General features: G+C 46.8%; 11 protein-coding genes across 11 annotated transcripts; 6 read left to right on the top strand and 5 right to left on the bottom strand.

Annotated features, from left to right (window-relative positions):
• Positions 1-56: 56 nt before the first annotated feature.
• On the top strand, positions 57-2,289 carry BGW36DRAFT_383696 (acyl-CoA dehydrogenase/oxidase). The gene has a single exon (XM_046216701.1). It carries the CDS (start codon positions 356-358, stop codon positions 2,186-2,188), a length of 1,833 nt encoding a protein of 610 aa, XP_046069447.1. The 5' UTR covers positions 57-355; the 3' UTR covers positions 2,189-2,289.
• BGW36DRAFT_409410 (putative DNA excision repair protein) lies at positions 2,290-5,678 on the bottom strand (the record flags this gene model as incomplete). Its single annotated transcript, XM_046219107.1, has 2 exons — positions 2,290-5,504; positions 5,549-5,678. 2 exons carry the CDS (start codon positions 5,676-5,678, stop codon positions 2,386-2,388), a joined length of 3,249 nt encoding a protein of 1,082 aa, XP_046069446.1. The 3' UTR covers positions 2,290-2,385.
• A 344-nt stretch (positions 5,679-6,022) lies between these two features.
• BGW36DRAFT_429805 (putative exosome complex endonuclease 1/ribosomal RNA processing protein) lies at positions 6,023-6,894 on the top strand (the record flags this gene model as incomplete). Its single annotated transcript, XM_046220739.1, has 2 exons — positions 6,023-6,303; positions 6,357-6,894. The coding sequence occupies 2 exons, from the start codon at positions 6,023-6,025 to the stop codon at positions 6,892-6,894; spliced, it is 819 nt and encodes a 272-aa protein (XP_046069445.1).
• A 426-nt stretch (positions 6,895-7,320) lies between these two features.
• On the bottom strand, positions 7,321-8,202 carry BGW36DRAFT_454179 (cyclophilin; the record flags this gene model as incomplete). Its single annotated transcript, XM_046221896.1, has 3 exons — positions 7,321-7,735; positions 7,807-7,913; positions 7,981-8,202. Coding segments are annotated over 3 exons (504 nt in total), but the record flags the coding sequence as incomplete, so codon positions are not given.
• A 1,520-nt stretch (positions 8,203-9,722) lies between these two features.
• Positions 9,723-11,381, bottom strand: BGW36DRAFT_210494 (uncharacterized protein). Its single transcript, XM_046209927.1, has 2 exons — positions 11,287-11,381; positions 9,723-11,225 (listed from the first exon to the last, which is right to left on the bottom strand). The coding sequence occupies exon 2, from the start codon at positions 11,206-11,208 to the stop codon at positions 9,835-9,837; it is 1,374 nt and encodes a 457-aa protein (XP_046069443.1). The 5' UTR covers positions 11,209-11,225; positions 11,287-11,381; the 3' UTR covers positions 9,723-9,834.
• A 1,117-nt stretch (positions 11,382-12,498) lies between these two features.
• BGW36DRAFT_210491 (uncharacterized protein) lies at positions 12,499-14,080 on the bottom strand. Its single transcript, XM_046209926.1, has one exon. It carries the CDS (start codon positions 13,944-13,946, stop codon positions 12,732-12,734), a length of 1,215 nt encoding a protein of 404 aa, XP_046069442.1. The 5' UTR covers positions 13,947-14,080; the 3' UTR covers positions 12,499-12,731.
• A 2,438-nt stretch (positions 14,081-16,518) lies between these two features.
• BGW36DRAFT_300350 (uncharacterized protein) lies at positions 16,519-18,276 on the top strand (the record flags this gene model as incomplete). Its single annotated transcript, XM_046211617.1, has 3 exons — positions 16,519-16,772; positions 16,835-17,008; positions 17,046-18,276. The coding sequence occupies 3 exons, from the start codon at positions 16,519-16,521 to the stop codon at positions 18,274-18,276; spliced, it is 1,659 nt and encodes a 552-aa protein (XP_046069441.1).
• Positions 18,277-18,676: 400 nt separating this feature from the next.
• Positions 18,677-19,675, top strand: BGW36DRAFT_399031 (uncharacterized protein; the record flags this gene model as incomplete). The annotated part of the gene is made up of 5 exons (XM_046218478.1): positions 18,677-18,733; positions 18,785-18,944; positions 19,028-19,210; positions 19,285-19,469; positions 19,523-19,675. 5 exons carry the CDS (start codon positions 18,677-18,679, stop codon positions 19,673-19,675), a joined length of 738 nt encoding a protein of 245 aa, XP_046069440.1.
• An 877-nt stretch (positions 19,676-20,552) lies between these two features.
• Positions 20,553-22,863, top strand: BGW36DRAFT_454169 (putative oxysterol binding protein; the record flags this gene model as incomplete). Its single annotated transcript, XM_046221895.1, has 8 exons — positions 20,553-20,643; positions 20,690-20,764; positions 20,831-20,936; positions 20,986-21,096; positions 21,159-21,437; positions 21,487-21,736; positions 21,795-22,108; positions 22,162-22,863. 8 exons carry the CDS (start codon positions 20,553-20,555, stop codon positions 22,508-22,510), a joined length of 1,575 nt encoding a protein of 524 aa, XP_046069439.1. The 3' UTR covers positions 22,511-22,863.
• Positions 22,831-24,627, bottom strand: BGW36DRAFT_383672 (histone deacetylase HosA). Its single transcript, XM_046216700.1, has one exon. It carries the CDS (start codon positions 24,530-24,532, stop codon positions 23,060-23,062), a length of 1,473 nt encoding a protein of 490 aa, XP_046069438.1. The 5' UTR covers positions 24,533-24,627; the 3' UTR covers positions 22,831-23,059.
• Positions 24,628-26,185: 1,558 nt separating this feature from the next.
• BGW36DRAFT_210339 (uncharacterized protein) lies at positions 26,186-26,849 on the top strand. Its single transcript, XM_046209925.1, has one exon. It carries the CDS (start codon positions 26,329-26,331, stop codon positions 26,815-26,817), a length of 489 nt encoding a protein of 162 aa, XP_046069437.1. The 5' UTR covers positions 26,186-26,328; the 3' UTR covers positions 26,818-26,849.
• The last annotated feature ends 12 nt before the right edge of the window (positions 26,850-26,861 follow it).

Raw genomic sequence — 26,861 nt, 5'->3', positions numbered from 1 at the left:
GACGACGCTGGTACATTGAAGCTGACAGAAACATCAGATGACGCATAGGCAACCGTTACACCGCGAATTATAATAATAGGTGAGATTCAAGTGATACGACTGGACAACCAATCAATTTTACACAAACTTTGCGGGGTGGTGTTCAGGCAATTTAATCCCCGTCCATCACATGCCGAGGCCCCCGGATATTAAATACATAACTTGGGGAGGCGTCCACGGAGTTTCAGCTCCTTCTTTACTCCCCAACTGTTATTATCCAGTCACAGAATCTCCCAGAACATCCGCTTTATGTGAGGTTGTTCCGTATCGTTGATCGAAATAGCGGCTTTCGCAAATTCCGGAGCAAGACCCGCAAATGGAGGCGTCCAGCTCTACAAAAGGCTTTTTCCAGACAAAGCCTGTCATTCCACCCCAGTTCCCAGAAGATAAAGCACTCCAGCGCATCATCTCTCTCCACCTCCCCTCACCAACCCCGAAGTCTATCTCTGATGATCTCTTGCGGTTCTCACGCCTTGTCCTGTCAAAACAGATTCTCGGGTACATCGCAGATGCGGAACGGAATACCCCGTACGTAAAGTCTCATACATCATTTGGTGTCGAGAATAAGGAGGATCCTCTGGTCACTAGCGAGGGCTGGAGGGAGCTGCAAAACACAGGTATTAGAGAGGGCATTGTAGCTCTAGCTTACGAAGGCTCTAAGGACCAATGGAATCATCGGATCCATCAATACGTCAAATACCATCTATGGAGCGGTAGCTCAGCCATTGTTACATGTCCAAGTGCAATGACTGATGGCGCTGCAAAACTCCTGGGCCGCCATTTGAACGACGAGAATAGAGAAATATTTGCAAAAGCACGGAGCAAACTTATCAGCCGGGAGAAAGGTGTTGCATGGACAAGCGGTCAATGGATGACGGAGCGTAAGGGCGGTAGTGATGTTAGGGGCACTGAAACAGTTGCTACTAAAGTCATTGGCAAAGATGAAACCGACGGTTTGGATGCTGATGGCGAGCCTCTAGGTCCATGGAAGATCAATGGCTTCAAGTGGTTTTCATCTGCAACTGACGCCAATATGACTGTCCTTCTGGCTAAAACTGGAAAGGACGGTGAGATCAGTGCATTCTACGCACCATTAAGAAGACGTGTCAACGGTAGTGCAAATGGCGAAACCGAGCTCAACGGTATACGGATCCAACGAATGAAAAACAAACTAGGAACCAAACCTCTTCCGACAGCAGAGCTTGAGTTGAAGGGTATGAGAGGATATCTTATTGGAAAAGAAGGCCAGGGAGTCAAAGAAATCTCCACGGTCCTCAATATTACCCGAATGCAAAACATTGTCTCGAGTGTCGGTGCATGGGGTCGCGGTCTTGCTATCAGTCGAGCGTTCGCAAGAGTGAGAAGCTCGGGAGGAAGGCTGTTATGTGATATACCGGCACACGTGCGAGGGCTGGCCCAAGAGCACGTTAAATACTGGGCCCATATGCACTTGTCTTATTTCATAGCAGCACTCCTTGGTCGTTCCGAAGGTTTCCCTCCTTCTAACGACTCGTCAGCTGCAAGCTCTTTGATGCTACCCCAAAATATCGAGGATATAAATGCTCTATATCGCATCTTGACGCCGATTGCCAAGGCTCAAACAGCACTTGCTTCGATCAACGGTCTTCGTGCCTGTATGGAAAGTCTTGGTGGAGTTGGATATCTGGAAAACGAAGACCCGGAACTGAATGTTGCAAGAATTTTTCGCGACACCAATGTCCTCGCGATTTGGGAAGGTACCACAGACATTATGGCAGACGATTTGGTGAGAGCTATCAAAGGCAGAGGAGGTGATACAGCCCTGAGCTGCCTGAAAGCATGGATAGAGAACGCCTTGGTTGTGGGTGACAAGACAGGGTTCCAAGATGAAACCTCAAGGTTGCGATTTGCGGCCGAGCAAGTGTTGTCAGACCTGGCTACTAAGGATAAGGAGGAATTGAAATGGAAGGGCAAGGACTATTTGCGAGATCTGGATTTTCTTGTCTGCAGCTGTCTTTTGATTTTGGATGCCTCAAGAGACGGAAATGATGTGGTTCGAGAAATCACCTTACGCTGGATTCATACTGGGAATAGCACTCAGCACTGGCGGGAACAGAGCGTGTGGGACAAAATAATCGTCTTCGGCGAGGCGACGCAGTCAAAATTATGAGTGGTTCATATTTGATTTGTAAATGTGATGTACAAATAGCGTCTTTCAAAACTGTTGAGCATTGAATAACGAAGCATGAGATTGTATCCAAATATAAACCTGTTGGAATTTATAACAAATATGTAATAAATATTAGTATATGGGTATCTTTGAAATAGCAAGCAAGTGCCAAAACCCACGTAGCGCCAGAGAACTGCCTAGTTCCATCCTTCTCTTTTGATATCTTCGTTTTGGTTGTCCTGGTTGATATCCTCGAGTTGGATAGCCACATCCTGGTTCAACAGGACACCTCTTCTCTCCTTATACCACTTTTCCAGACAAGCTCGTCGTTGAGCTTGCGTCATTCCCTCGACCACAAACGCAAACTCAGTAGCATTCGAAAACCCAAATCTCTTAGCCATACTACAAAACTGACGCCTGCGCACGTCTTCTGGGGGATGAAATTTGAAACGAATGGTTTTTCCGTCTTTCTGGATCTTGACATTCTCGTAATCCAGTACATCAACTCTGCCACGACCACGACCAGTGTTATTCTCTTGCGAATTTCGGAAGACTTGTATATCGGCTTGGAGGTCCGTGGCCTGCTCAGCCCGGCGGCTGAGACGTTCTTCTACTTTGGATGAGCCAATGACTTCGTTATTGAGATGACTGTATTCAACTCCAGCTCCAGCAAGAATAGCTTGGATTGGATCATGCTTTTTTGAGCTAGCAAGATCTGAAACTGTCTTATTCGTTGTTCCCGGAACAGCTGATTGTGTTTCACCTAGTATCAAAGCAGCAATTTGACTCATGGTTCCATCGTCATCCTCGTCTCCTCTTCTAGTTTGTAAGCCGTCGTCGCTATCCCCATCCTCTTGCTCATAGTCGACGCCGACAACTTGGACGCCAGCCTTGCTTTCCGCAACGTTGGTCTTGTTGACAATGTCCCGCAAGACAACGTTGTCGTTTTGGTATTCAAAGAGGTTAGTGAGGCCAAAAATCTCGCCTTTTTGGTCCTTCTTCTCCTGAACTCCTTTGAAATATCTTCGTTCTGAGCTGGCGTTATAACCAATGTTAGCTTGCTGTTGTTTGTAAATCTGGCGTGCATAAATAATTTCCTCCATTGTACCAGCGGAGATCAGTCGGAATACTTCAACATCTCTCTGTTGGCCGATTCGATAAGCACGATCTTGAGCTTGGAGATCATGGGAAGGGTTCCAGTCGGGATCAACTATAACAACCTTGTTTGCGGAAACGATATTTAAACCAACACCTCCCGCTCGGGTTGAGATCAAGAAAACGAATTGTTGGGGATCGGAATTGAATTCGTCAACAGCTTTGGCACGATCTTCGTAAGACATAGCACCGTCAAGGTAGCTGACGTTGTAGCTAGTGTGATTGAACAGCATTTGAAGCATCTTCAAAAGTCGAACACTGTGTGAGAAAACAAGAACTTTATCTCCATTTGCATGCCACCACTTGAGCAGTTTCCGCAGTACTTTCCATTTTCCACAGAATTCCGGGTTCGCATAGTTAATAATCGAGTCTCGACTTCGATACAGCTCGCGCCACTTATCTGGAACCGCTATCTGAAGCATCTCTAAATCTTTTTCTTGCTTTTCCTTAGGATCCACCCCTTGAGGAATCAGAATTGCAAGATGATTGCTGAGCTTCCGCAGGTTTGCAAGGGCCGGAAATACATAGCTCTGCCATTTCATACCTGAAGGCAAATAGGCATGACAACACCAGCCGGATTTCTTCCCAGAGCCACAGTCACAAAACTCCGACGCTGTTCTAATGTACTGCACAACATCACTGTTGAGAAAGTTTTCATACGCATCTGCTTGTGTCTCTGTCAAGGGACAGAAAACCACCCTATCGCTCTTTTTAGGCAGTTGGTCCGCAATCAAGGTCTTCATACGCCGGAGGAAGAATTCCGGAAGAAGATTTTGTACGAGTTTCTTGGCGGTTTTTCTGGCTTTGCTGAGCTGATATAGGGTAGCATCGTGAGACTGTCCGATTTTCAAGGGCTCAGCAACAGCATTTTTCCATGCTGTAACAGGCCCAAGCTTCCCTGGATTTGTCCAGTTCAAAAGAGTCCAAAGTTCTTCGTATTTATTCTGAATAGCTGTACCCGTGAGTCCAATCCGACAGAGTGCATTAATCTCATTCATCGCTATAGTGGTCTCGGACTTTCGCTCCTTGATTTGATGGCATTCGTCGGCAATAACACAGTCCCATTCAACCATATTGATAGAATCCTTATTCATGCGATATGTGACGTATGTCGTAACCAATACCTCTAGCCTACCAGCCCTAGCTGCCTGGAGAGCTTCTTCTTTCCTATCACCGTGAAATACTCCAACAGCCCACCAACCCCAGCGCTGAAACTCGGATTTCCAATTCTCAATCAGCGTACCAGGGCAGACTATCAGGGTACGCGGATACCAGATATTGTCTCCGCTTCTTCTTAATTTCCTCATACGCTTTGAGTCTCGTTCGTCTCCAGTCTTCCCATAAGCAGCCGTCAAGAATGCAATGACCTGAACTGTCTTCCCCAGCCCCATGTCATCCCCCAATATACCGCCTTTTTGATAGACAAACAGCTCATGTAAAAATGAGACTCCATCTACCTGATACTCGCGCAGCCACTGCGCAATCGACGCTGGAATGAGACCGAGTGAGTATGGGAGGGGGATATCTTTGTATTGAGCTGGTGGTTTCAGGTCTCTAAAGGCTGGTTTCTCCTTTAGAAACTCGAGATTCTCGTCATCCGAGAAATTGACGTTGTCAAATGTCGGGGGTAATCTCAGTCCACCTTGTCTAAGACGCTCCATTCGAGAGTCAAATTGTGACCGTCGCCGTTGCAAGAAGTCCGGCAGGGTATACTCCATCAACTCATCTTCTGAAGATACTAGCTCCTCTGTATATTCCCTCATAGGTCGTTTAGGTTGTCGTGGTGCTGCATTCCTGCTCAAAACGCGACCTACGAGCGTGTCACCCGTGGATGCTTCTCGTTCCTTCTTCACCTTGACAGTTTCCTTTCCCTTAAGAGAATCTCTTTCTTTCCGCGCCTTGCGCGCCTTCAACGAAGTCCGTTTTCGGCGAATGCTGTTTCGGTTCTTGAATCGTTCATATGTGGCCTGGCTATCGTTAAATTCGTCGTCGAGGATATCATCATCCTCATCGTTGTTATTGTCGCCATCAGAATCAGTAATGACGGATTGATCTTCTAAGTCTGAAGGCGTCCGTTGTCTCTTACGACTATTATTGATATCAGATCTGCGGCGCGTTTCGCCATCGCCATCGTTGTCTTGCCGTAACCTCTTACGCGATCCTGCATGAGTTAGAATAAACATCCTTTCTTTCTGCGCGACAGACTTGCGGAGGAAATACCCAAGTTAGAGCGAGCCTTGGCGGACTGCACGGAAATAATTTCTAGATCGTCATCATCGCCGCTATCAGTAGTAGCGATGGGATCTGGATTCTGCAAATCTCGTCCCGGAGCCATATCATCATATATATCAGTAGCTTTCGCAGTTCTGATCGCGGGGCTGAAGCCTGATATCGAAGACGCGTCGGAGAGTGGCGTTGGTGGTCGAGTATATGAGCTTGCCTAAGTGGGAATGGGAGCTTTAAACCTTAAATTTCGCAGATTTCAAGATTGATCAACTTCATGCGACACTACCGCTTTCTCGATAACCCAACAGCCATTGCGCATTAACGAAAGACAAATCAACTGGGATCAATTTCCAAAAAAAAAAGGCCTTCCAATATTTGATTCCCGATTCAAACAACAGCACCTGCGCCAATCCCCAGACATCAGCCTGTCCATTGCGCAGGCTCACAATCACAATGCCTCTCGACACATCAACCACATACCCTCTCACCAAACTTCGATTAGACGGGCGACGATGGAACGAACTCCGATTACTGCAGTCGCAGATATCCACGAACCCTGCAAGCTCAGGGTCTTCTTACCTCTCTATGGGGAACACTTCGATTATGTGCACTGTCCACGGCCCTCACGAATCCAGCAGTGCAGGAAACGCTGCTGAAGCGGTGGTCGAAGTAGACGTTAATGTTGCCGGATTTGCGGGCGTGGATCGGAAAAGGAGAGCAGGGGGAAGTGATCGGTAAGAAAAGCAATAATGCTGAAAAGCATCATTTGCTGACTCTATTCCTACAGACAAACCCTACAACTCTCGAATGCCCTTCGATCTGCGTTCCAGTCTCATCTACACACCTACCTCTACCCACACAGTACGATAAGTGTACAAATCTCCGTACTGTCGGCAGACGGCTCGCTGCTCGCCGCCGCCATGAACGCATGCACACTGGCACTTGTTGACGCGGGGATACCGATGCCGGGGCTACTATGCGGGTGCACAGTGGGAATGAGTGGAAGCGCATCAACACCCCGCGATGCTAATGACGAATCACTTGACCCTTTACTCGATTTATCGCTGCCAGAAGAACAGGAATTGCCATTCATCACAATCGGTACTACGACGGCGCTGCCCATAAGTGCGGAGGGGGTGGACGAAGAGGTGGATGATATGAAGGTGTCTGTACTGCATATGGAGACGAGAATGCATAATTCATATCTGGAGACGTTACTTGCTGTAGGAATTGATGGGTGTAAACAGATCAGAGAGATTTTGGAAGGGTTGGTGAAAGGGTCCAATACGGCGTTCGTACCTCAAAGTATTGACAATGATGTATGAGTTGATGGTTATGTATATTGATCAATGGAAAGAATGGGACCATAGAATAGTCCTCGAAATCTAACGTGAAACATAATCTGCCACTATTTTGGCAAGGGCCAAATATCAATTTAGTCATAGCTTGAACAGTTGATTCAGAGCTACTTCTACATAGCAATTTTCCATCTAACCAGTTTGGATCATATTGATTTGAAATGATGAACACAAAGCTTAAATGAGCTCTAGCATGAAATAATTGTATTAACCCACAAGAACAGGGAATGGAACCAAAATGAAATACCCGAGTTTCAAGGATAAGGTAAGAAACCTGTTCATGCTAGTGCGGGGAAATTCTAAGTGTGTTCAGTCCAAATCGAAATGATCTTCCTCTATATCTGGAGTTGAATTGCTTCCAAGGTTGACCCTAAGAAGCTTTAATTTGAAAGTTGTACTTCAAGTTTCTAGCCCACGTGCTTATTATCAGATCAAACCTTCTACTTGGGTTACTACAAGAACTACGAGGAATTGAAAACTGGTATTGATGCCACAGGCTGATGGCTCCCGGGAAGCCCGAGGAGTTCCGAGAAATCTCGAAATTTAATTCTCAAGTACAGACACACTGGCAGAAAAGACCCCCAAACATACATATAATTTGTCGGGCTGGATAATGAGACATTTTGGGAGAATTTAAGCAGCACCGGAATCGACGATCTTAGCAACACCACGAACGGAACCACTGCCGCTACCGAGCTTCTCGATAGCCTGGACAACCTCGTATCCCTTGGTGACCTCGCCGAAGACGACGTGCTTGCCGTCGAGCCAGCTGGTCACAACGGTGGTGATGAAGAACTGTGAGCCGTTTCTGTTGTAAAGACCGAATTAGTAAACGGGATGTGGTGAACCCAGAACGAAAAATGAGCTAGGAAGTCTTACGTATTGGGACCAGCGTTGGCCATTGACAGCAGACCGGGGCGGGTGTGTTTGATTTGGAAGTTCTCGTCAGCGAACTTCTCGCCGTAGATGGACTTTCCGCCAGTGCCCTATGAGAGAAACAGGATCAGTGACATGCCCCGCAGGATCTTGGACAAGGGTGGGGTCAAGACTCACATTGCCACGAGTGAAGTCACCACCCTGAAGCATGAACTGAGGAATGACACGGTGGAAGGCAGAGCCCTTGTAGGTCAACACAGAGCCAGTGGCGTCCTTGTAGCCCTTGCAGAGCTCAGCAAAGTTCTTGGCGGTCTTGGGCACGACATCGTCGTAGAGCTTGAACTCGACACGACCGGTGGTGGCTGGAGAAGGCAGAAGCTGGATTAGCAAACGACTCAATTAAATTGCGCCTTGGAGAGCTGCGACTCGATGCCATGCCATTTCGTTTTGAATCCAGGAAGACTTCGAGTTGGATGATGGACTTGGCAAGGCAAGGGGAGGGGTAGCAGGATGACGAATGCGGGCGAGTTTACTTACTGTTTCCCTGAGGGCCGTACTCGATATCGAAGTAAGCAGTAGACATGGCTGCGGCAGATTGATGAAAAGCGCGAGAGCTGGGGAATTGGGAGCAATTGAGGATGGGTCGAGAGTAGAAGAAGGGGCGAGAAGAGGAAGAAGCAATGGAGCGGAAAGAAGAAGGTGGGGTGAGGGCTGCTTTGACAGAGCGGGAAAACATTGTTGCTTTTTCCTTGCTTCTCGAAGGGAAGGAGGGGCAGCCAAGTCACGGGCGAGGGGCAGACTCAGTCGCAGGCTGAAAGGAGGGGTTACTGGCGGGCCAATGGGCGCGCGTGTTCAGGCCGAGCTCTATTGAGAAAGTTACTCCGTCAGCCCGGATGCTCCCGTTGCACACCGTGAGCGTGAAGCTGATGCGCTTCGCCTGCTGCCATGCCGCCCATGCTGCCGGCCTGCAAATGCCCACTGGTGGATGGCGACATGGCCCTTACCTGTTAATCTCTAGTGGGATGCCGCTCGAACAGCACCGAATTCAGGACGACTGTAGGTGGAATGCCGCGAGGAAGACAAGAACAGATGGTCTATTAGGCGTAATGCAATGGGGGACGAGTGTGCAAGATTAAAGAAAAGGCGTGTTGGTAGAATACAATCGAGAAAAGAGAAATTGCAACTCGTCAAATAATACAGCGGCGTAGAATTACAGTCGGAGAACTGGCAACAATAACAAGCATGATGTTTTGATAGGGGCTCTGGAAAATTTGTATGGACGGAGCATGGACGTCGGAGCGAAAGAATTTCCGAGCCGCAGATCACGTGTTGCCGTATGGATTAATTATTGCTATGGTTTGCTTCGCATACACGACTTCTACTTGGGTACTATTGTTGATTTCTAATCAAATCATTGAAATTATGAGGTACGATATAGCTTTACAGGTTCTAATCCTATGTAGTTGGATTCCACGCTTGTACTTCTTGTTACATATATACTATTGAAACAGAGAATTTAATTGTACACATTTCCGTGAATTGTATTTACGAATGTTTTTCCAATTGCGAATGATACGTAGTTACATGCTATCATCATTATACAGTATTATTGATTTGGTTTTGAATATAAACTTCAGAAGATAAAAACCCAACTGCATCGTCAATCCCGCACATAATCCAGTAAACCCAGTATTCATCGGGCAGTTTCGTAGACGAATTCCAGACACACACATATCTAAAACGAGTGTAGTTCTCCTATCAATTCGCGTTGGAACATTGTAAGCGCCGAAACTGAAGCCGGTCGTCATCTGGGAGTGGTGCTCTAGAAAAGAGGACACAAGATATAACCTAAAAGTATACCGTCACTGGTAGTGCTGCGCTTGAGTTCGCCAAGTCCTCAATCCATCTGGTTCACAAGTCCGACGAATGGATTTAAGGTTGTGTCAACTTGACTGTGAGATGGTGTGGCCATTATTATTATTAAGATTTGAAATTTTGGACCAGGTGAGATTCACGCAATTGCTGTTCAAATCATGTTTCAGATGGTGTAGTATCGACACCATCAGCTGCCTTTTCAATAGGTGGTGAGACTTTTCCTTGGCCATCGCCTAACAAGTGAGGCGGATATGGACTCAAGTCACGGCTGCTAGTGGAAAAGGTAGAGATTGTCGAAGGATGCTTGTTCAAATGATTGCCATTCGTCGTCGATAGACTTTCAGAGGATAAAACAGGTTGTTCTTCTTCAGTGGGAGTATCTATCTCTTCAGCCATCGATGCGGCGTTGGGTTGCGCATTTCCCTCGGCAGGACCGTTGCTGAGTTCTCCATTTAGAGAGTTAAGGCCACCCTCAATATCACGTACAAGTCGCACAAATTCCTCCGGTACCAGCCCGCTTTCACCCGTTCTTGGGTCCTCCGCAACCAACCAGCCTTGGCCGTGTCTGTATGATACCAATATCACCTGGCCTTCTTTTAGAGGTAGCTCATTTTCGTGCTCTCGAGTGAAATCAAAGAGGGCAATAGCTTTGCCGTGCATTTCTTCATCTGGAGACCCAATGGAAAATTGATAATCCCGCGAGTATCTCGATTGCTCTGGATCCGAATATTCATCGTCATATGTATGTTGTCCTCCGGCATATGATGAGCCTCGTGGGGGTCTATAATTTGCAGTATGGCTGACGCCATAAGCATAGCCCGAATACCGACCTTCATTGGCAGGATATGTGATAAATTCCCCTCCTGGCCCGTCATCATCTGCATTCTCATCTCTTACGTAGTACGTCTCGCTGCCATCCCCATTCAAGCTCACCAGCGTGCCCCTGTCGCTCTCAATGGCGAACAGAGGATCACGGCCGCCTTCGCCAGGACTTCGTCCTCGCTCTCCATAAGTGTGCATTGACTTATGTTTGCGGTGGCGGGATGTCACGATTGGACTATGCAAGTCTTCATCTTCACTGTACGGTGGTCCATCAGCAAATGACACCGCAGGAAGCTGTGGTCCCCCATAAGTGTCAGACGACCAGTTGTTCGTCGACCACGAAGTTCGAGATCCATCCCAAGATCCGGTTTGTGGGTCAGAAAGCCGCCTGCTTTCACTAGCGGGTGTAGATGCTCTTGACGATGCCGGTAGCGGGCCATAATGTAAAGGTTGTGTCGGTGAGTAGGCAAAATCGCGGACCAAAGCGTACGGCAAGCTGGAGTGAAATAGTGGAAAGACGTGGGATACGGGCCGCGACCGGTACTGGGAAGTCTGAGACACAGTAGAATATACCGATAGGCGATCCTTGGCACTCGAAGAAATGCGCCGCATCGGTGACAATTTCCCCGGGACATCAGTAACGATCGGAGGCACCGTTGTGTTTGGGGAGAGAATTCCCGAGTCGGGCGCTGGCGGAGAAGCTGCCATCGTTGTGTGTAATAGGCCTAGATGTAAGAGATCAGTATCGCATGTCGAAGGTTGGTATGTAACAAGCGGGCAGCATACTTGACAAAATATAAAAACAGAGAAAAGCTATTAACTACCGAGACCCTTCGTCTTCACACCACAATCGCATATCTTCGATATGTGTATATTGTCTCCAGCGAGCTAGTTGTGAAAAAAGGCAAGTATTCCAGTGGCGCGTCCCAGAAAGTCCGACAGAGTAACCGATTTACAATCAAAATAGCTGGCAAACGGCGCGGGGTGTGGAGAATGCGACAGAATACCACAGACCACGCGAGAGGACAAGGGGTTGGAAACAACAAGGAATGTCAAGATGTGTCCCAATTGATACCCAAAAAAAAACGCCCAGCTGGTCGAGCAGAAAGACCGTGGTCCCAGCGATTGAACGGCTCGTGCCGACGACAGTAACCCTTTAGAAGGCCGAGTGGGCGTCTAGCCGGACGAGGCCCAAGAAAATGCAGGTGGATATTGTGAATGCGCGAGGCTGGATGTTGTCAAGAGAGGGGTGTACAGGCTGGACTGGACAGAGGAACTCGCTTCTCTGTCGCCGTCGCAGAGGGTGGGCTGAAAAATAATTAATGATGCCCGGTATTAGCACTGGCACCTGCAGACCCTGGGACTGGTCAGATCGAGCGGGTTGGCGTTTCTAATTATAGCAAAGCGGTCAGAGAGGGGTTTCGTTTGATGAACTGGGCGGGTTGTAGTAGCACTGAAGACGAGCAACGGACGTGATGTCGCGTGTCCTGGCCAGACGCAGAGAGGTCAGGAGAGGGCTGGCTGGCTGAGGACCGAGAAGGGAACAAGAAGAGCACAAGAAAGAAACTTAGAGGTTGCTTGGAGCACGGATGAAAAGGGTTAGACCGGAGGCAAATAGCAATAATAGACAGGAAGGAGCCACGGGCACGAGCGGAGATTGCCTTGGGAAGCAGGACTAGCCGCATCGGGCCCCGCGGCTGCGATCTCGTGCAGAAAGGCAGAAAGACAGAACGACAGAAAGGCTCTTTTGCTTTTCCCTCGCGCATGCCCGTCGATGCCACAGACAATGGGATTCGAGCTTTCTGTTCCCGTGGTTGATTGTTGCTTCGCTGCCGAATTGTTACTCGCCTCTCTCGTCACGTGAGACACCCGTCAATTTGGCGCGTTTCAGATATGACTGGGCCGGCGCCAGCACTGAGCAGAGTCGCAGTGATAGAGCTGCCGCGTGTGCTGATTGGCCTAGGGTCTAGCTTCTACCCTCGTTTTACAGCTAACTGTGGTGATTGCTTACGACGGTGGCATTATTGCTGTTAGTATTATCCGTGTGGAGAATGCGATGTGATAACAAGATCACGCTTTTCGATTTGTTCATGAATACGAAATGGCCATGCACCCTAACGCCATTTAATGCAATGCCATCCTGAGATCAAAGGAAAATTCTCCAACAAGTCCATCTATTTCTATCGCCTATCCCATTCCTTCAGTCTGGAGACCTGCTTGCGCTGCAGGTCCTACAACTTTTCGAGAGCTTTCCTGCTGAACCGTCGTGTAGGCTGCACACCTGGTGTCGAGGGGATCGTGGTAACTGTTACCGTCTGCGTAACCGTTATGGCTGGCAGAGGTGTTGTGCTTGTGACAGTAATCGTGGCTGCTGTGACTGTTGTCGGTACGCGTACGGTGACGGTCATCGCTGCACCGCAGTTGGAATTGACCTGAAGTGATGGAGTCGTCTGTCCTCCTTGAGTAGGAGCGTTCGCAGCACTAGTCACTCCAGCCTGGGCAGAAGCCACTCCTGAGAGGGTATTGGTATTGGCAGGTTGACTTTGGACTGTTACAGTGCCACCACTCGTTAGCTTCTCGAATACGGTCTGGATGGCTGCATCGCCGTAATTTGTGACCTGCGAAAATCCCACGTTCACCTGCTTGTCAGCAGAACCCGCGACGTCGGTGATATCAATATCCATGCAAGTCGTGTACAACTCTGGCAGATATGTGGTGTTGCTGGTGGTCAAAGTCGGCCAGTCCCACACCCAATACAGCGTATACTGTGAATTGCTCTTCAGGGAACTGGGTAGCGTAATATCGGTTTGGCACCACAAGTCTGCCCCTTCTACCGAACCCGCGCCCGGTGTGCGAGGAAATTCATTTTGTCGATCGACAGATATATAACTTGCATTGTTGATTTGGTAGCATTCTCCGTCGTCGAAGTGTTGGGACGACAGCAACCGTCCTCGTTTGTCCCCACCACTACCATCAAAGGTCCAGACATTATGAATCGATAAAAGAGTATCGTCTGGGCGAGGTTGCTCTGTGCCGTAGACATAGACTGTACCGCTATGCTCGGGCTTGCCGCTCTTGATCCAGGGCTGGGTCACATGGCCGTTCTCCTGATAACGAAGGGCGACGACAGCACCAGCAGCTGCCTGGAGTGCAGGACTATCCTCGGTGTAATTTGCAGATTGTTGGCTCGGTCGACACATCGTCATATTATTGAGCAACTGGTTTCCTTGGTGAGTCGGCAGTTGCCACTGCATCATTTTATCGTTCCATCCGGCCGCCGTTCTCAAGACATTCCCACGAGGATAACCCTTAGGTCCTACAAAAGTTCCGTTGGGAGAAACCACAGTTAACTGCTCAACCCAGCTATGAGCATCAATCAGCGAAGCAAAAAACATGGCTGCTGTCAAGAACATAGTCGTAGCGTCGTGCATCATGATGTCCAGCATCAATCTTGTTCAGTAAGTTGTTAAATAATGCCAAGGAGAGACTGTGCCAGCACAGTGTCTTTTTTTGGCGTTCTGTTTGGGGAGATGGCGTTAATAATATTAAGAAGGAGAGATTAAGCACTTCGGGGTAGACACATGGATAAGACAAGCCATATTTAGAGAGGTGGAGAAGGACAAAGTTGTAGATCTGCATTACTGCTGTTTGATTCAAAGGGTCACTATTGTGCCCTGAGTCAATCAAAATACACATAATCTTCAACAATGAGGGTCATATCCTGAATGACACCAACCCGCCCCGAACAATAGGGCGCAACAATACCCTGGATTCATTGAGAATGACAAAGACAATTATATTATCAGGCCGTTGACCTGAAACTATTCCAGATTCATGTATGCCATATATGACAGGACTTTGCCAATATCTTGTAGGGCACGAAACCGCTACTGATCGCATATAAAGCTAAAGGTTTAGTTGATTGGGTCTCGACACACAATCAATACTGGCTCCTCGTCAAGGGAATGCTTGACCAGAACGAGCTCTTGCAAATCATCCTATCAAGGGTTGGTCTCTGGATAGTGCGTCTCAGGGAAGCGGCAGTTCAATTAAACTAGATGTGGTGTGGTAGTCATTGCTAGGCATGCCAATGATAGATAGTCACGCCATAGGCGCCGGAAGGTCAAGTCTAGCCCCGTCTCCATGAGTACACGAATCTGGTTGCAAGTGATCGGACATAGTCATAACCTGAAAATTGTGACTGGATGAGAGATTATTTTTGTAATACTAGTGACAAGAATAGTACTACTGATGGATTGGTAGGACGATGATATTAGCCAATCAAGCATTGCGGGCCACCCGCCACTGGCACAGAAAGCGGCAAACTGTTTCACAATCTGCAGGCGACAAACAAGCAGTTAGCATATATTTGTTATTATTATTGATAAATAATAATAGGATAACCAATTCGGAGAATTTAAATTGTCTAGATGAAACAGGAAGAACCTGGCTGAATCAATTAGTCTGCATAGTGTCTTTTTGGCTATCAGCTTCGTCCTAGAAACCCGCCGCCAAGGTGAGGTTACGTGTAATCGATAACTTATAGTTAGTGTCTACGAAGTCTATACTTTGATTGATGCCTTATATATCAATTGATCCTGCTGTAAAGCGGAATGTGGAATATATTTTTCCATTATCACGTGAAATATAGGCTTCAAGATTTCGAGGCCTAAGGGATGTCGAAGGCAAGAGATTCTGTCAGAGAAAATATGCGACTATAATACCACCAGAAATCCGTACTGAGTAAGGGTTGCGCCCTTTTGGTATAGTGGTAAAAGTACGACAGATCCTGAGGATCACGTGAAGACAAACGCTTTGTATCGATTTAATGGTTTAGATGAGAGCTCTTCTTCCTCGTTTTCGCCCTGGTCAACTAACCGATTTGTTCATATTGATACTCATGCTGTATTTCTACATTATTAGTCATGCCTAGCTTCTAACGTAGTTAAGTCAAAATGCTTACATAGTCACCACCATGTTGCTGAACATTGAAATTGCCCTCGCCGAAATGCAAGCATCGGAACCTACTCTACTGTAACATCATCTTGAAAGTTAGGCCGAGAAAGCCTCTATATACACACAGCTTGCGCCATTTTGGTCTACTTAGCGCCCCCGAAAATTTATTTCCATGATCATCTCAAGCTTGTTTAGTTCGAATAGAACCTCACTGGTTACGATTGGCTACCCCTAGGCCGATGCGGCGCTGCGGCGCTTAAGTGGTGACTGGCCTCTGCAGTGTGCTTTTTGCATGCAGAAATTATGGCCCCTTGCATATAATCCCACTCTCTTATCGATGATTAAAACACTTCGCGCAGGGATAATTCAGCCGTGATGCCCGAAGAAGTATGATCTGCGCTTCAATATGTGGTTTTACCCCACTGAATTAGTCAACATGCAGCTGCCGCCTCCGTCAACGTGCAGAAGCGAGCCTCTTCGCAAAAAGTAGTCGACTGTTAGATCCATTTTTACGGGCCTTATAAAGAGATCAACGCCGAAGAGGTGTGATTTAAGCTGCTCTTCATACGATCCCATGTAGCCGCCGTCGTTTTTTTAGCCGCCGACTAAGTCAACATGTAGAGCTAGACTTGTCACGTAAAAATAGTCCACTTAGACTGATTACTCTCGACCAAATAATAAAAGGGACAACCCGGCTGAGAAGCAGACCGGCTGTTTCTTCTCGATATCTAATCTATATATTCGTCCTATCTGCGGAAAAAGTCCCTCTCTCGACAAGAGCCAAGAACACATCTGGGCTGCAAGATATTACGTTGGAGTTAATCCTTGACAGTAACTATATACATTCAGATGAATCTCCCTCGTTACACAAAGGAGAAAAAAGTCTCTACACATACGCATCCCATTGCCAATTCGGGTGATTCCAATTCAAATTCAACCACAAATAATGACAAGACAACAAGACGAAGCGCCGTTCATGAAAATACCACCTGGATATTGCTGTCGGAATGGTATATTTGGGAAGTTCTTGGAGTGATTGTGTCTGCTGGCACCTTAGTTGCAATGCTTGTCATTCTCAGCGCCTTCAACGACAAGCCCCAACCATCATGGAAGTACATGTCATTGAACTCACTTATCTCCTGGCTGAGTACCCTATCAAAGGGGTGTATTTTATTTGCAATCAATGAGACGCTGGGCCAGTTAAAGTGGGTTTGGTTTGCCCAGAAGACGCGGCCTGTACCGCATCTCCGAAGCTTTGATGAGGCAAGTCGAGGATTCTGGGGGAGCGCACAGTTGATTTGGGAATTAAAGGGTCGGTAAGTTATTCTAACTGAAAAAGGACTAGAAATTCAAGCTGATATGCATTTTCCTATGCCAGGCATTTTGCTGTTCTTGGTAGCATTGCTGTGATCCTTGGACTTGGATTAGATCCATTTGCTCAAAATCTGGTCAATTACTATCAAAAAATGGTAGTGGATTCGTCACAGACAGCGTTAGCCGCGAACAGTTCTCTGTATAATACAATAGGTCCATTAATGAACAATGACAGTAAGTTAAAGAGAGCAAGATAACAGTGATTATGCTAACAGATATTCTTTAGTTCTCTATGTGGACCCTGTTCTAAAAGCAAATGTATATAATTCGATTTTCAACCTTGACCAGCAGAAACCGTGGTCCATTGCTCAGTATATCTGCAGCTCGAGTAACTGCACCTGGGGCCCTATCGCATCATTAGAATATCAGGCCTCATGTGCAGATGTGACCGACAAACTCAATATCTCCACCACAACCGTAGAATCAAATACTAACGGGCTTAAAGGGATGGAAAACATCACGCTTAGTCTGTCAGACAATAGCACAATGGCGTGGTTCCTTTATAATTTTGGCTTCAGTTCGCCCGTCGTTGTTTCATCCCCTCTTAAACCATTGGTGTATACGAATACTTTAGCGATTCAATACATCGCACCAACTGGGATGACAAGCTTAGCTGGGTACTCATTCGGGATACCCATTTTCAACGAATCTACTACATGGGTGGCAACCGAATGCACTCTCTATCCGATAGTTCGCAGTTTCAATGCCTCTGTTCAAAATGGGAAATATAAGGAGACGACAATTTCAACTTGGTCAAACAAAGGGCCGTACGATTGGAAAGGTGGATACACTCTCCAGCCACCATGGGGCCCTGAAATGGGTGTTCAGCCAAACCAGACATTTGTTATTGAAGAAACAGCCATGGCGGCCATTAACGACTTTCTAGTAAACCTCTTCAACGGAAGGGTGATAGGTGACTGGGAAAGGCTCATGTTTCAAACAGGTGGACTTCAAATGTATGCCGCTTCAGACGTCATTCAAACCCTCACGATGGGAAATATCACAGGGTGCAACAGTTACGAGACCGCAGAGAAACTGAACTGCAGCATGAGCAATGTTGCCACCGCAATTTCTAAGACTCTCCGGGATTCGGCATATGTTTCAGCAGGTTCAAATTCCAGGAATGCAAGCATGGCGTCTGGAAAGGCCATGTCGGCTGTAACCTATGTCACTGTGCATTGGGAATGGGTCTCTCTTTCAATTGTGGTCTGGGTTCTCGGAGCTGCCATGCTAGTTGGCACTATATTGAAGACCCAACAAGCACACGCGCCGAAGTGGAAAAACGATCCGATGCCTTTACTGTTTCTTTATCGCGGGCAACTGGCCGAAAAGGACATATTTACAGGCCCACGTCAGCTGAAATTGAAGCTATACGGGAATCATGATGGTACCGCTGCTGGGAGCGGAGATACATTGAGAGGTCGAACATACACTTTCAACGAATAATTTACAAAACGTGGTCATATATACATGTGTATGAGCACAAGCTCTTCTAAATATTGGAATTTGCCATTACCTCATTTTGATATTATTTAGTCCTGTATATGCATAAAGGATTTAATGTTCAAATGCTGTACACTGTTTTTACCCCCATATTTACCATTTTTTATACATCAGTGATGTAATATATATAGTCAGTGCAAATTACACCTATGAGCTATCGGAGAACTAAGCATGCATTATTGTTAAGCGAATACTGGCCAATGGCTGCGCTTGACCGGATCTGGCGGTTAGCGTGGCTGCCCCCAAATTCAGGCTGTCACATTCTCTGTACCTTGCGGGCCCTGACTCAGAGAACCTTTTTCTACAACCAATGCGACCAAGTTGATGCTATTCACAACCGAGAATGTCTACAGAGACCTTCACAAACATTGACGAGAAGTTGACCGACCTGGACTCCAGTGTGGGTGATGGCAATGCCCATCAAGCTGCTCAAGTCCACATCGCCGCCCAGCAACCCTTGCCGTATTGGCTGGTCAATGTGCCACGAGATCGATGGCCAGCTTCATGCCCAGAGTTTCTGAAGGATCTGGCAGACAAAAACATAGCTATACTGTCCACCTCGGATTCGGAATTTACTCGGACCAGCTGGTCTGAGGCCAAGGAACTAGTCAGTTAAGTATTATTTACCTGCTTCTCGGGCTATTTTGTATTATCGAGAGTGGAAATTGATTCAAGACTGACTTTTAACGAGTAGGAACAAATAATATTGGAAAGTTTCAACGTGTTCCGTCGGACCTGAGGAAGTACTTGGAATATATGTACTACATCAAGCAAAAATATGGCTCTGTTATGAAGTTTGTTCTTGCCGAAAGGCTGCATTGGGACCAAGAGACTACAGAGGACTTGAAACCACGGGGGCAAGCTTTTGAACATGAGGGTACGTCTCTTTTTTCACATTTGTTCCCACACTCTCCTTGGTAGAAGGGTAGATCGTGCTGATTGTGGCAATAGCCGATCTGAAAGTTTTGTATAATGATTGGCCCTATGGGCTTGACCCGGATATTGTGCATCTGGTGATCTGGACCAAGTTTGAATTGGATGAAGACCCTGCTACTGGAAATCTGACAGAGCCAATGTGGAACAAGATCGATAGTTACGTGCAAAAGACTTTTCGCTCTCATCTTCCCGCTGACCGAGTAAGTCTTTCCCCAGAGTATTTCTTCCCAGTGCATGGTCTAAGGCAATGCAGGTGATCTGGTTCAAGAACTGGAAGTCTCTCAAGTCTATTCATGCAATTGAGCATTTCCACGTCATGTTGTACCAGCCAGACTTGGAGTTCATCAAAGACACCACCCACGGAGACGTTCCGCTTGTCGAAACAATTTCCCAGAGAGAACCATAACCCTTTTACGTTCGAGGATATGCTGCTATGGAATGCATATCTGTTTAATTCGGATATAGAATAGATCATAAATAGACTCAACTAGAATTTAGATGTTCGCGCCGCAAAATTCCCAGAACAGATCACGTGATGAAATTTCATACATGCCGACTTGAATTATCCGTTAGATTATCAGTACTGTGTTTCCTAGATCGATCGAACAGACGATTGACGAATCTAAACGAGGGGCTGAGTGGGGAAGCGACAGTATTATTAAATTTATTAAGTTTAATTAGTATATGTAGTAGAGTCGACGAGACGAGTCGGGTATCCATGCAGGCTGGATGGAGGGAGAGAATGATGGAAATTCAAAAACGTCTGCTTATTGATGCGAAAGTCGTCATAGGCATATAATGGGGGGTGACTCAGATTCAGAGAGAAACCGGGACTGGGAGGCTGGAGCGATGGAATGCCCCTCTCTGTTCCCCCCAACGTCACCGGCCGTGCGTGGAGCAGCTAATCGAAAAAAAGCAATTCTGTTGACTATCGTGTCCCTCCTCACCTACCAAGTTAATTTACACTCTGCCACCCGTTGCTGCTTTCTCTTATTCTCGCTTCTGCGCCTCGAAATTCTACTCACCAATCGGCCCGACTTGAAAGTATTCATCAGCGATAATAATTACTCCTGTCGCACCTCGTGTTTTGGGCAGCTTCCCCGCAGTGATTTGGTTGACTACCGCCGAGACCCGTCACGGCATCAACATCAACCATCGTTTCGACGGGGTTCGCAATCATAGTGATATACCGACGAGAGGCCGCCAGTACTTGCTCGTGAACTGGTTTCCGCCGTATGTATAGAATATCACAGCAACGACGATAATACTCTCAGCTATACAACATGCCGCTCCCCCACGTCCACTCAAACCGCCGCACTTCTTTGAGTAAGCGTCTCTCTTGTGAACGAGAAGATCATCGATTTTCTCAGCGCTGTTAGTACTGGAATTTCTAGTCAAAAGTTAATACCCCTTGGATCAGGCAACAGGTCATCCGGTGACGAGCAAAATTCCGGCCCGGAAGATGAGACTATAGTGGAGCCGGATCAGGGCAATGGTAGGCCATCTAAATACTATTGCTTTGATTATTGGTTGCGGCTAATAAAATATTCGTTGATAATAGTCCTGTCTCACATTATATCTCAGCTACGTCCCGGAGCCGACTTGAGCAGAGTGACGCTCCCTACGTTCATCCTCGAACCCCGATCAATGCTGGAAAGAATAACGAAGTACGTCGACCGGGAATATTGGTATTGACGGTGAATAACAAAAATATAGCTTTATGGCACATCCAGAGACGCTTCTACCAATGCCCGATATTGACGATCCGCTAGAGAGGTTCGTTTCCGTGATCAAATTCTATCTGAGTGGCTGGCACATCAAGCCCCCGTGAGCATCTCTGTCCCATGAAAACTGCCGTATTCAACCACTAATCAGTGAAATATTAATAGGGGTGTCAAGAAACCACTGAATCCCATCCTTGGAGAGACGTTCACTTGCTACTGGGACTATCAAGATGGCACTCGAGGCTATTATATTTCTGAACAGACTTCCCATCATCCGCCAAAATCTAGCTACTTTTTCATGGCCCCCGAACATCATATTAGAATAGATGGCACGCTCAAGCCGCGAAGTAAATTTTTGGGTAACTCTGCTGCAAGTCTTATGGAAGGCACAGCAATTTTACGATTTTTGAACCGCGGCAAGAACCCGGCCAAAGGCGAACGATAGTAAGTGGATTTCTCCCGTAAAGGACTCGCAGACCTAACTAGTCATTAGTATATTGACCCAACCCAATATGTATGCTCGCGGTATTTTATTCGGGAAAATGAAATACGAACTTGGCGACCACAGCTACGTTAGATGTCCCGAAAACCACCTCGTTGCAGATCTAGAGTTCAAGACAAAAGGATATTTTTCTGGTACATACAATGCTATTGGTGGAACAATTAAAAATGAGCAGACAGGCGAGGTATACTATGATATTTCCGGTCTCTGGAACGGTGAAATGTTTCTGAAAAATCACACTGTAAGTCTTGCTTATCTTTCTATCTGGTCTGATATGATCTGACAAAGCCTATGGCTAGACTGGAAAGAAGGAAGTTTTGTTTGATGCTACCCATGCAAAACATACTTCACCTCGCACACGGCCGCTTGACGAACAGGGTGATCGAGAGTCTCAGAGGCTCTGGAATAGCACTGTTCAGGGCTTGTTTGCCAGAGACCATGAAGCAGCAACCACAGAGAAAACCAAGATTGAAGATCGGCAACGTGAAGAAGCCGCAAAACGCACTGAAGATGGTGTGGAGTGGCACCCTCGACTTTTCCGAGCTGTTCAGGGCGGACCCGGCGGCTCTGAGGAGGGAGAAGAAGATATTGACTGGATCATCAATGCAGAGATGTGAGTGACCTCTTCTCGCTGTCTGGTTCTTAGCTAATGACTATGGATAATAGCGACCCACAGGATATCGAGAAAGCAAACAAGCAAATACTCGCCATTGCACCCATCCTTCCCGGCCAAACGGCATCATCGTCGAGCATATTAGCCACTAAATCGCAAGCCGCCAACAAGCCGCCACCCAGCAGTGGTGGCAATGACCTAATCGACTTTGACGATGATGGTGCTAACCCAACACAACAACAACAGGCCTCCGCTTCTCAGGATTTACTCAGTGGTAATGGCGCGGCCGGCCTAATGGCACCCTTACAACCCTCGGGTACTGCAAATAATCCGCAACCAGTAAAAAGAGTAGACTCGAAGACGTCGGATATAGATGTCTTTGTGGATGCAGAGGAGAAATGATCATATCTTTATTGATCAGTGCCGGTGCTTTGCGTTTATCAGCTTACTAACAATTACAAGATACCCGTCTCAAAAGATCTCATTCATGTTGATAAATCGTCATTATATAATGGTGAGAGGAAGCGGGACTACAATAAAAATAGCCAACGTTATTTAACTTGAGTGTTACTTTTGGGTTAACTAATAATCCTTTTTTTTCACTCTCTTTGCTTCTTTCTAGGAATATCTATACAATTCATCGGAGGTGGTTCTGAATATTTTTTCTGAACAAATACGAGAACGTTTGATTTTTCATACACTAGAATAGAACTGGAGTGAATGTGAAAATATGAGAATACAATCTCATTCTGTAAACAATTTCTGTAAGTCGTATTTACAGTCAACGCTATTCTCTGAATATGTACAGTGTGGTACAGAGAGTATCAGTCAATTGACAATCAACATACGGAGGAAAACGCCAACCCCATAATCCAAATTTACCAACAAATGTTCACCAAGGACGCCGACTGTTGTACTGCAGCAGATATATCCAATAGACAGAAACATAAATCACACAGATAATTCACCTCGTGAACCAAGTCCGCGTTCCAGCTCCCGTCGTCTCCCAGTACCGCCTCGCGATGTAGAAACACCCGCACCATCACGATCATCTTGTTCTTCTTCCATCATATCTTGTTCATCCTCAATCTCCTTCTCCATATCCTCTCTCATCCCCAAAATATCTGGCGGGATATAGCTCATCTGCACACTCGGCGCTCCCTGCATATACCTCAACTGTTCACGGATGGCCGAGACGACATTTGCAAGATACGGCTTTGAATTTTTGTTTTCAATCTTGCGCATTTCTGAGAGTTTGGGGAAAAGGCTGTAATCGGGGCCGAAGTGGTTGCGGAAGGCGACTGTGTCGGGGATATTAGGGTCGATTTTGTCGACGGCATCGATCAAGATAGATGTCTCATGGGCCCAGGCGCGGGATACGTTACGTGGTGTGTAGCCACCGCCGCCGACAACGAGAAGTGGAATACCGAATGTCTTAGTGTAGGAGACGCAAGCGCCATGACCGGTTACATTGAGATTGAAACAGCCCAGGCGATCGCAGCCGAGACTGTCAGCACCGCATTGTAGTACGATTGCGCCCGGTTGGTAGGTTTCGACGCAGGCGCCTATAACGTCCTTGAAAAGTTGAAGATAGTCGTCGTCTTCGATCCCGTCGTGGAGGGGTACATTGATGGAATGGTGAGCGCCAGGGTTGAGTGGGTGCGAAGGGCCGGTGCTATCGAGGGCGCCTGTGCCTGGGAAGAAATTATCCTTGTCGTATTTATGAAATGAGACTGTGAGGACACGGTCAGAAGACCAGAACGCTTGCTCGACTCCATCACCGTGATGTACATCAATGTCGATATACATAACTCGCGGATGGTGTCGAAGCAGTTGAAGAATTCCCAAGACGATATCGTTAACATAGCAGAATCCGCTGGCTTCCGACTTCTTTGCGTGATGAAGACCCCCAGACCAATTGATAGCAATATCAGATTGATTGTTCACCAATTTGCGTGCTGCGTCCACGGTACCCCCTGCATACAACGAACAGTAATTATACAGCCCATCAAAAATTGGACAGTCGTCCCCAAAGTTGTAACTTGCGATGCGATCCGATTGTTCGGCAGCTTCCATATCAGCGGGAATAACCTGTCGTAAAAAGTCCAAATAGTCCTCCTTATGGAAATCCGCCATTTCTTCAAATGTCGCTGCGCGCGAGAGATACAGGTCCATCGCATGGTGCATTCCGTATGCAAGGACAAGTTGTTTTGTGAGGGTTAAGCGCCATGGTTTCATAGGATGGGACTGACCGAAGTGATGCGCTTCGACAGCTGGGTTGGCGTGCCACGACACTTTGTATCCTTGCGGCCGTGTGATGCCATTGTTCTGTCGCTCGTGCGTGGTCTTTTGATCGAGGCTGAAGGTGACGGAGCGGGTGGGCTGTTGAGAGTCGTACTCCTGCACGATGGCGGATCGTGCCATAGAATAGGTATTTCAGAGTATGTCAGTACAGAATTTCAGTAATAAATGGTGCTTCTTTATGGCGAAGTTATGCGCATTCTTTGGTTGAATGATAGATGCAAGTCGAGTTCCATCTTTAATCGAGCACGTCGCCTCCGGCGAGTGGCGCGGAGATCGCGGGCTAACCTGTTCCGGACACGATTAAAGATCCAAGAAATAGGATCGCCGTGAAAGTCAAATGCACCCGTACAACGTTACGAATAAGCTAGAATATTCTTTTGCATCGTATAAAAGATTTATAAGTTATGTCTAGCTTCCTATATTTTCCCCCTTAGTTTCTCTGATTGTCGCCCAGCTCAACTATTATCGACACTTTCATGGCAGGGGATTTTCACAATCAGACAAGAGACGACGAGAAACAGGGGATAAAATAATAGAATATTTATACCTTGAAGGCATCCAAAAAACCATTTGGTTGATACACAGCTCGACATATTGAAGGTTATCGGATGAGTTGATGAGCACGGACGTAGATCTTATTAGGGCTAAGGGCATAGGTTAGGGTTATTAAGTCACATGATAAAGTGGTCTGTCTGTCAATCGGCTCGGGACGTCCCACACGAAGCAACGAAAACGCCGGATTTGGTATTCTGTTTACGCTTTGTTAGGCGTAAACAATTATCTACTTTAATTTGACATGGATGACCCCCTAGTGCTGAGAGTTATCGATTCTATATTCATGATTTTGCCCCTAACAAAATAAGAATGAGAAATTCTTAATCAACGCATGGCCACTTCGGAGTGTACAGCCGGCGGCGTCGGATTACTCAATCGGGTTGGGCTGGCGTGCACGGAGGAAAATTCGATAATCCTTGATAGGCTGATTGATCTTCAACAAAATCCTGACTAGACTGGCTAGAACACGGAGGTGGACACAGCATTTTCCATGATTAATATTCGTATTAAAATTCAAATTCCGAAAACTTCCTTGCTCCACAGCGTCGTGGGGATCAAAGAGTGGCCCGGTGGGGATTCTGGCATGATGGATGAAAAGTCGGTAACAATTCGCAAGTGATCGATCCAGTCCAGACCTGGTCGGTGGATAAAACTGTATCCACTACTATAAAATTATATTCTCCTAGTCAAGCGATCTGACCATTAATGCCCTCGTACTAGGCTCGTAGTAGATCCGATATCATATATGATCTCACAATAATTTGATCACCATCAACTACATGTATTCGAGATTTTCATATGATGGTTCACAAACACAACCAAAAGCTGGCATGTATGACCAACAAGGAACTACGTGTTACGACAGTAAGATTTCATTTCACGTAGTTTGAAACAGCTATGTGGAGGCCAAGTTCGTATCCGAAGCATATGCTGTTCGCTCGAATCTGGAGCCTGCCTTGGTTTTCCATGAACCATGTGTCCATACAAAGTGTCACAGTAAAAATGATGGATACCTAAGAGTTCTCCGGTGCAGTGATCAGCGTTATCATTCCATGGCAGGTTAGGGTATCGCATCACACAACAGTAGTGGACACGTCGTTGGCGGCCTGAAAGCGGAGTTTTCTAGTATTGTCAATGCAGTGGCAAGACAAGAAAACTCTTCTTCGTCTTCATTTCCGATGTCGCCATGATAATAACAAGAACAAGCAAGCATGATGGCATGACAAGTGTCAAGCGTCAAACAATGTGGCTAATGATTCTGATGTGGCGAATAGCATGGAATTGATAGTCGATGCGCTCTTAGTGAGGCAATCGGCCGCGGCCCCTAGGTATGGTCTTGTTATCACTTATTGGCATATGGAATGGAAATTTATCGCGAGCGAGATCAGCATTGTTTATTTCATTTTATTCTGGTGCGTTGGACATGGCAAGTGCCGATGAGATCACAATCACACGGGATGGCGCTGGTGTCGCCACGTTGCATTGTGCTGTTATTGCATTTGCATCGGACGGTATTCGCCTTTCTGCACCGGGTAGGTACATACCACTGGCAGCTTCAAATTTCTGGCAGCAGAGGAAACGATTCGACGCTGATGAAACATTGCATGATGTGTACACGCTTCGTACTATGTATAGAGCAAATCGAGTGTTCCGTACGGAGCCTACGTAACAACAGGGGCGCTGATGACATGGTGGGTGACGAAGATTGCACTGGCACGGTCAGCGACGGCCCAGAAATTGAGGAGTTTTGGGACGGGCCAGTCACGTCGTGGAGGATTGGCCCGATTGGGGCAAGGCTGGAGTCCGATGGTACGGCGGGCCAATCGCACAATAATATAGTTATTAATTAATTATATTATTGTCGGGGATATGTCGTACTAAATAACACTAACCC

This window comes from Talaromyces proteolyticus, assembly GCF_021365285.1.
Source record: "Talaromyces proteolyticus strain PMI_201 chromosome Unknown BGW36scaffold_9, whole genome shotgun sequence".
In the NCBI taxonomy this organism is placed as follows: Eukaryota; Fungi; Ascomycota; class Eurotiomycetes; order Eurotiales; family Trichocomaceae; genus Talaromyces; species Talaromyces proteolyticus.
This window is presented reverse-complemented; position numbering and strand designations above follow the sequence as displayed.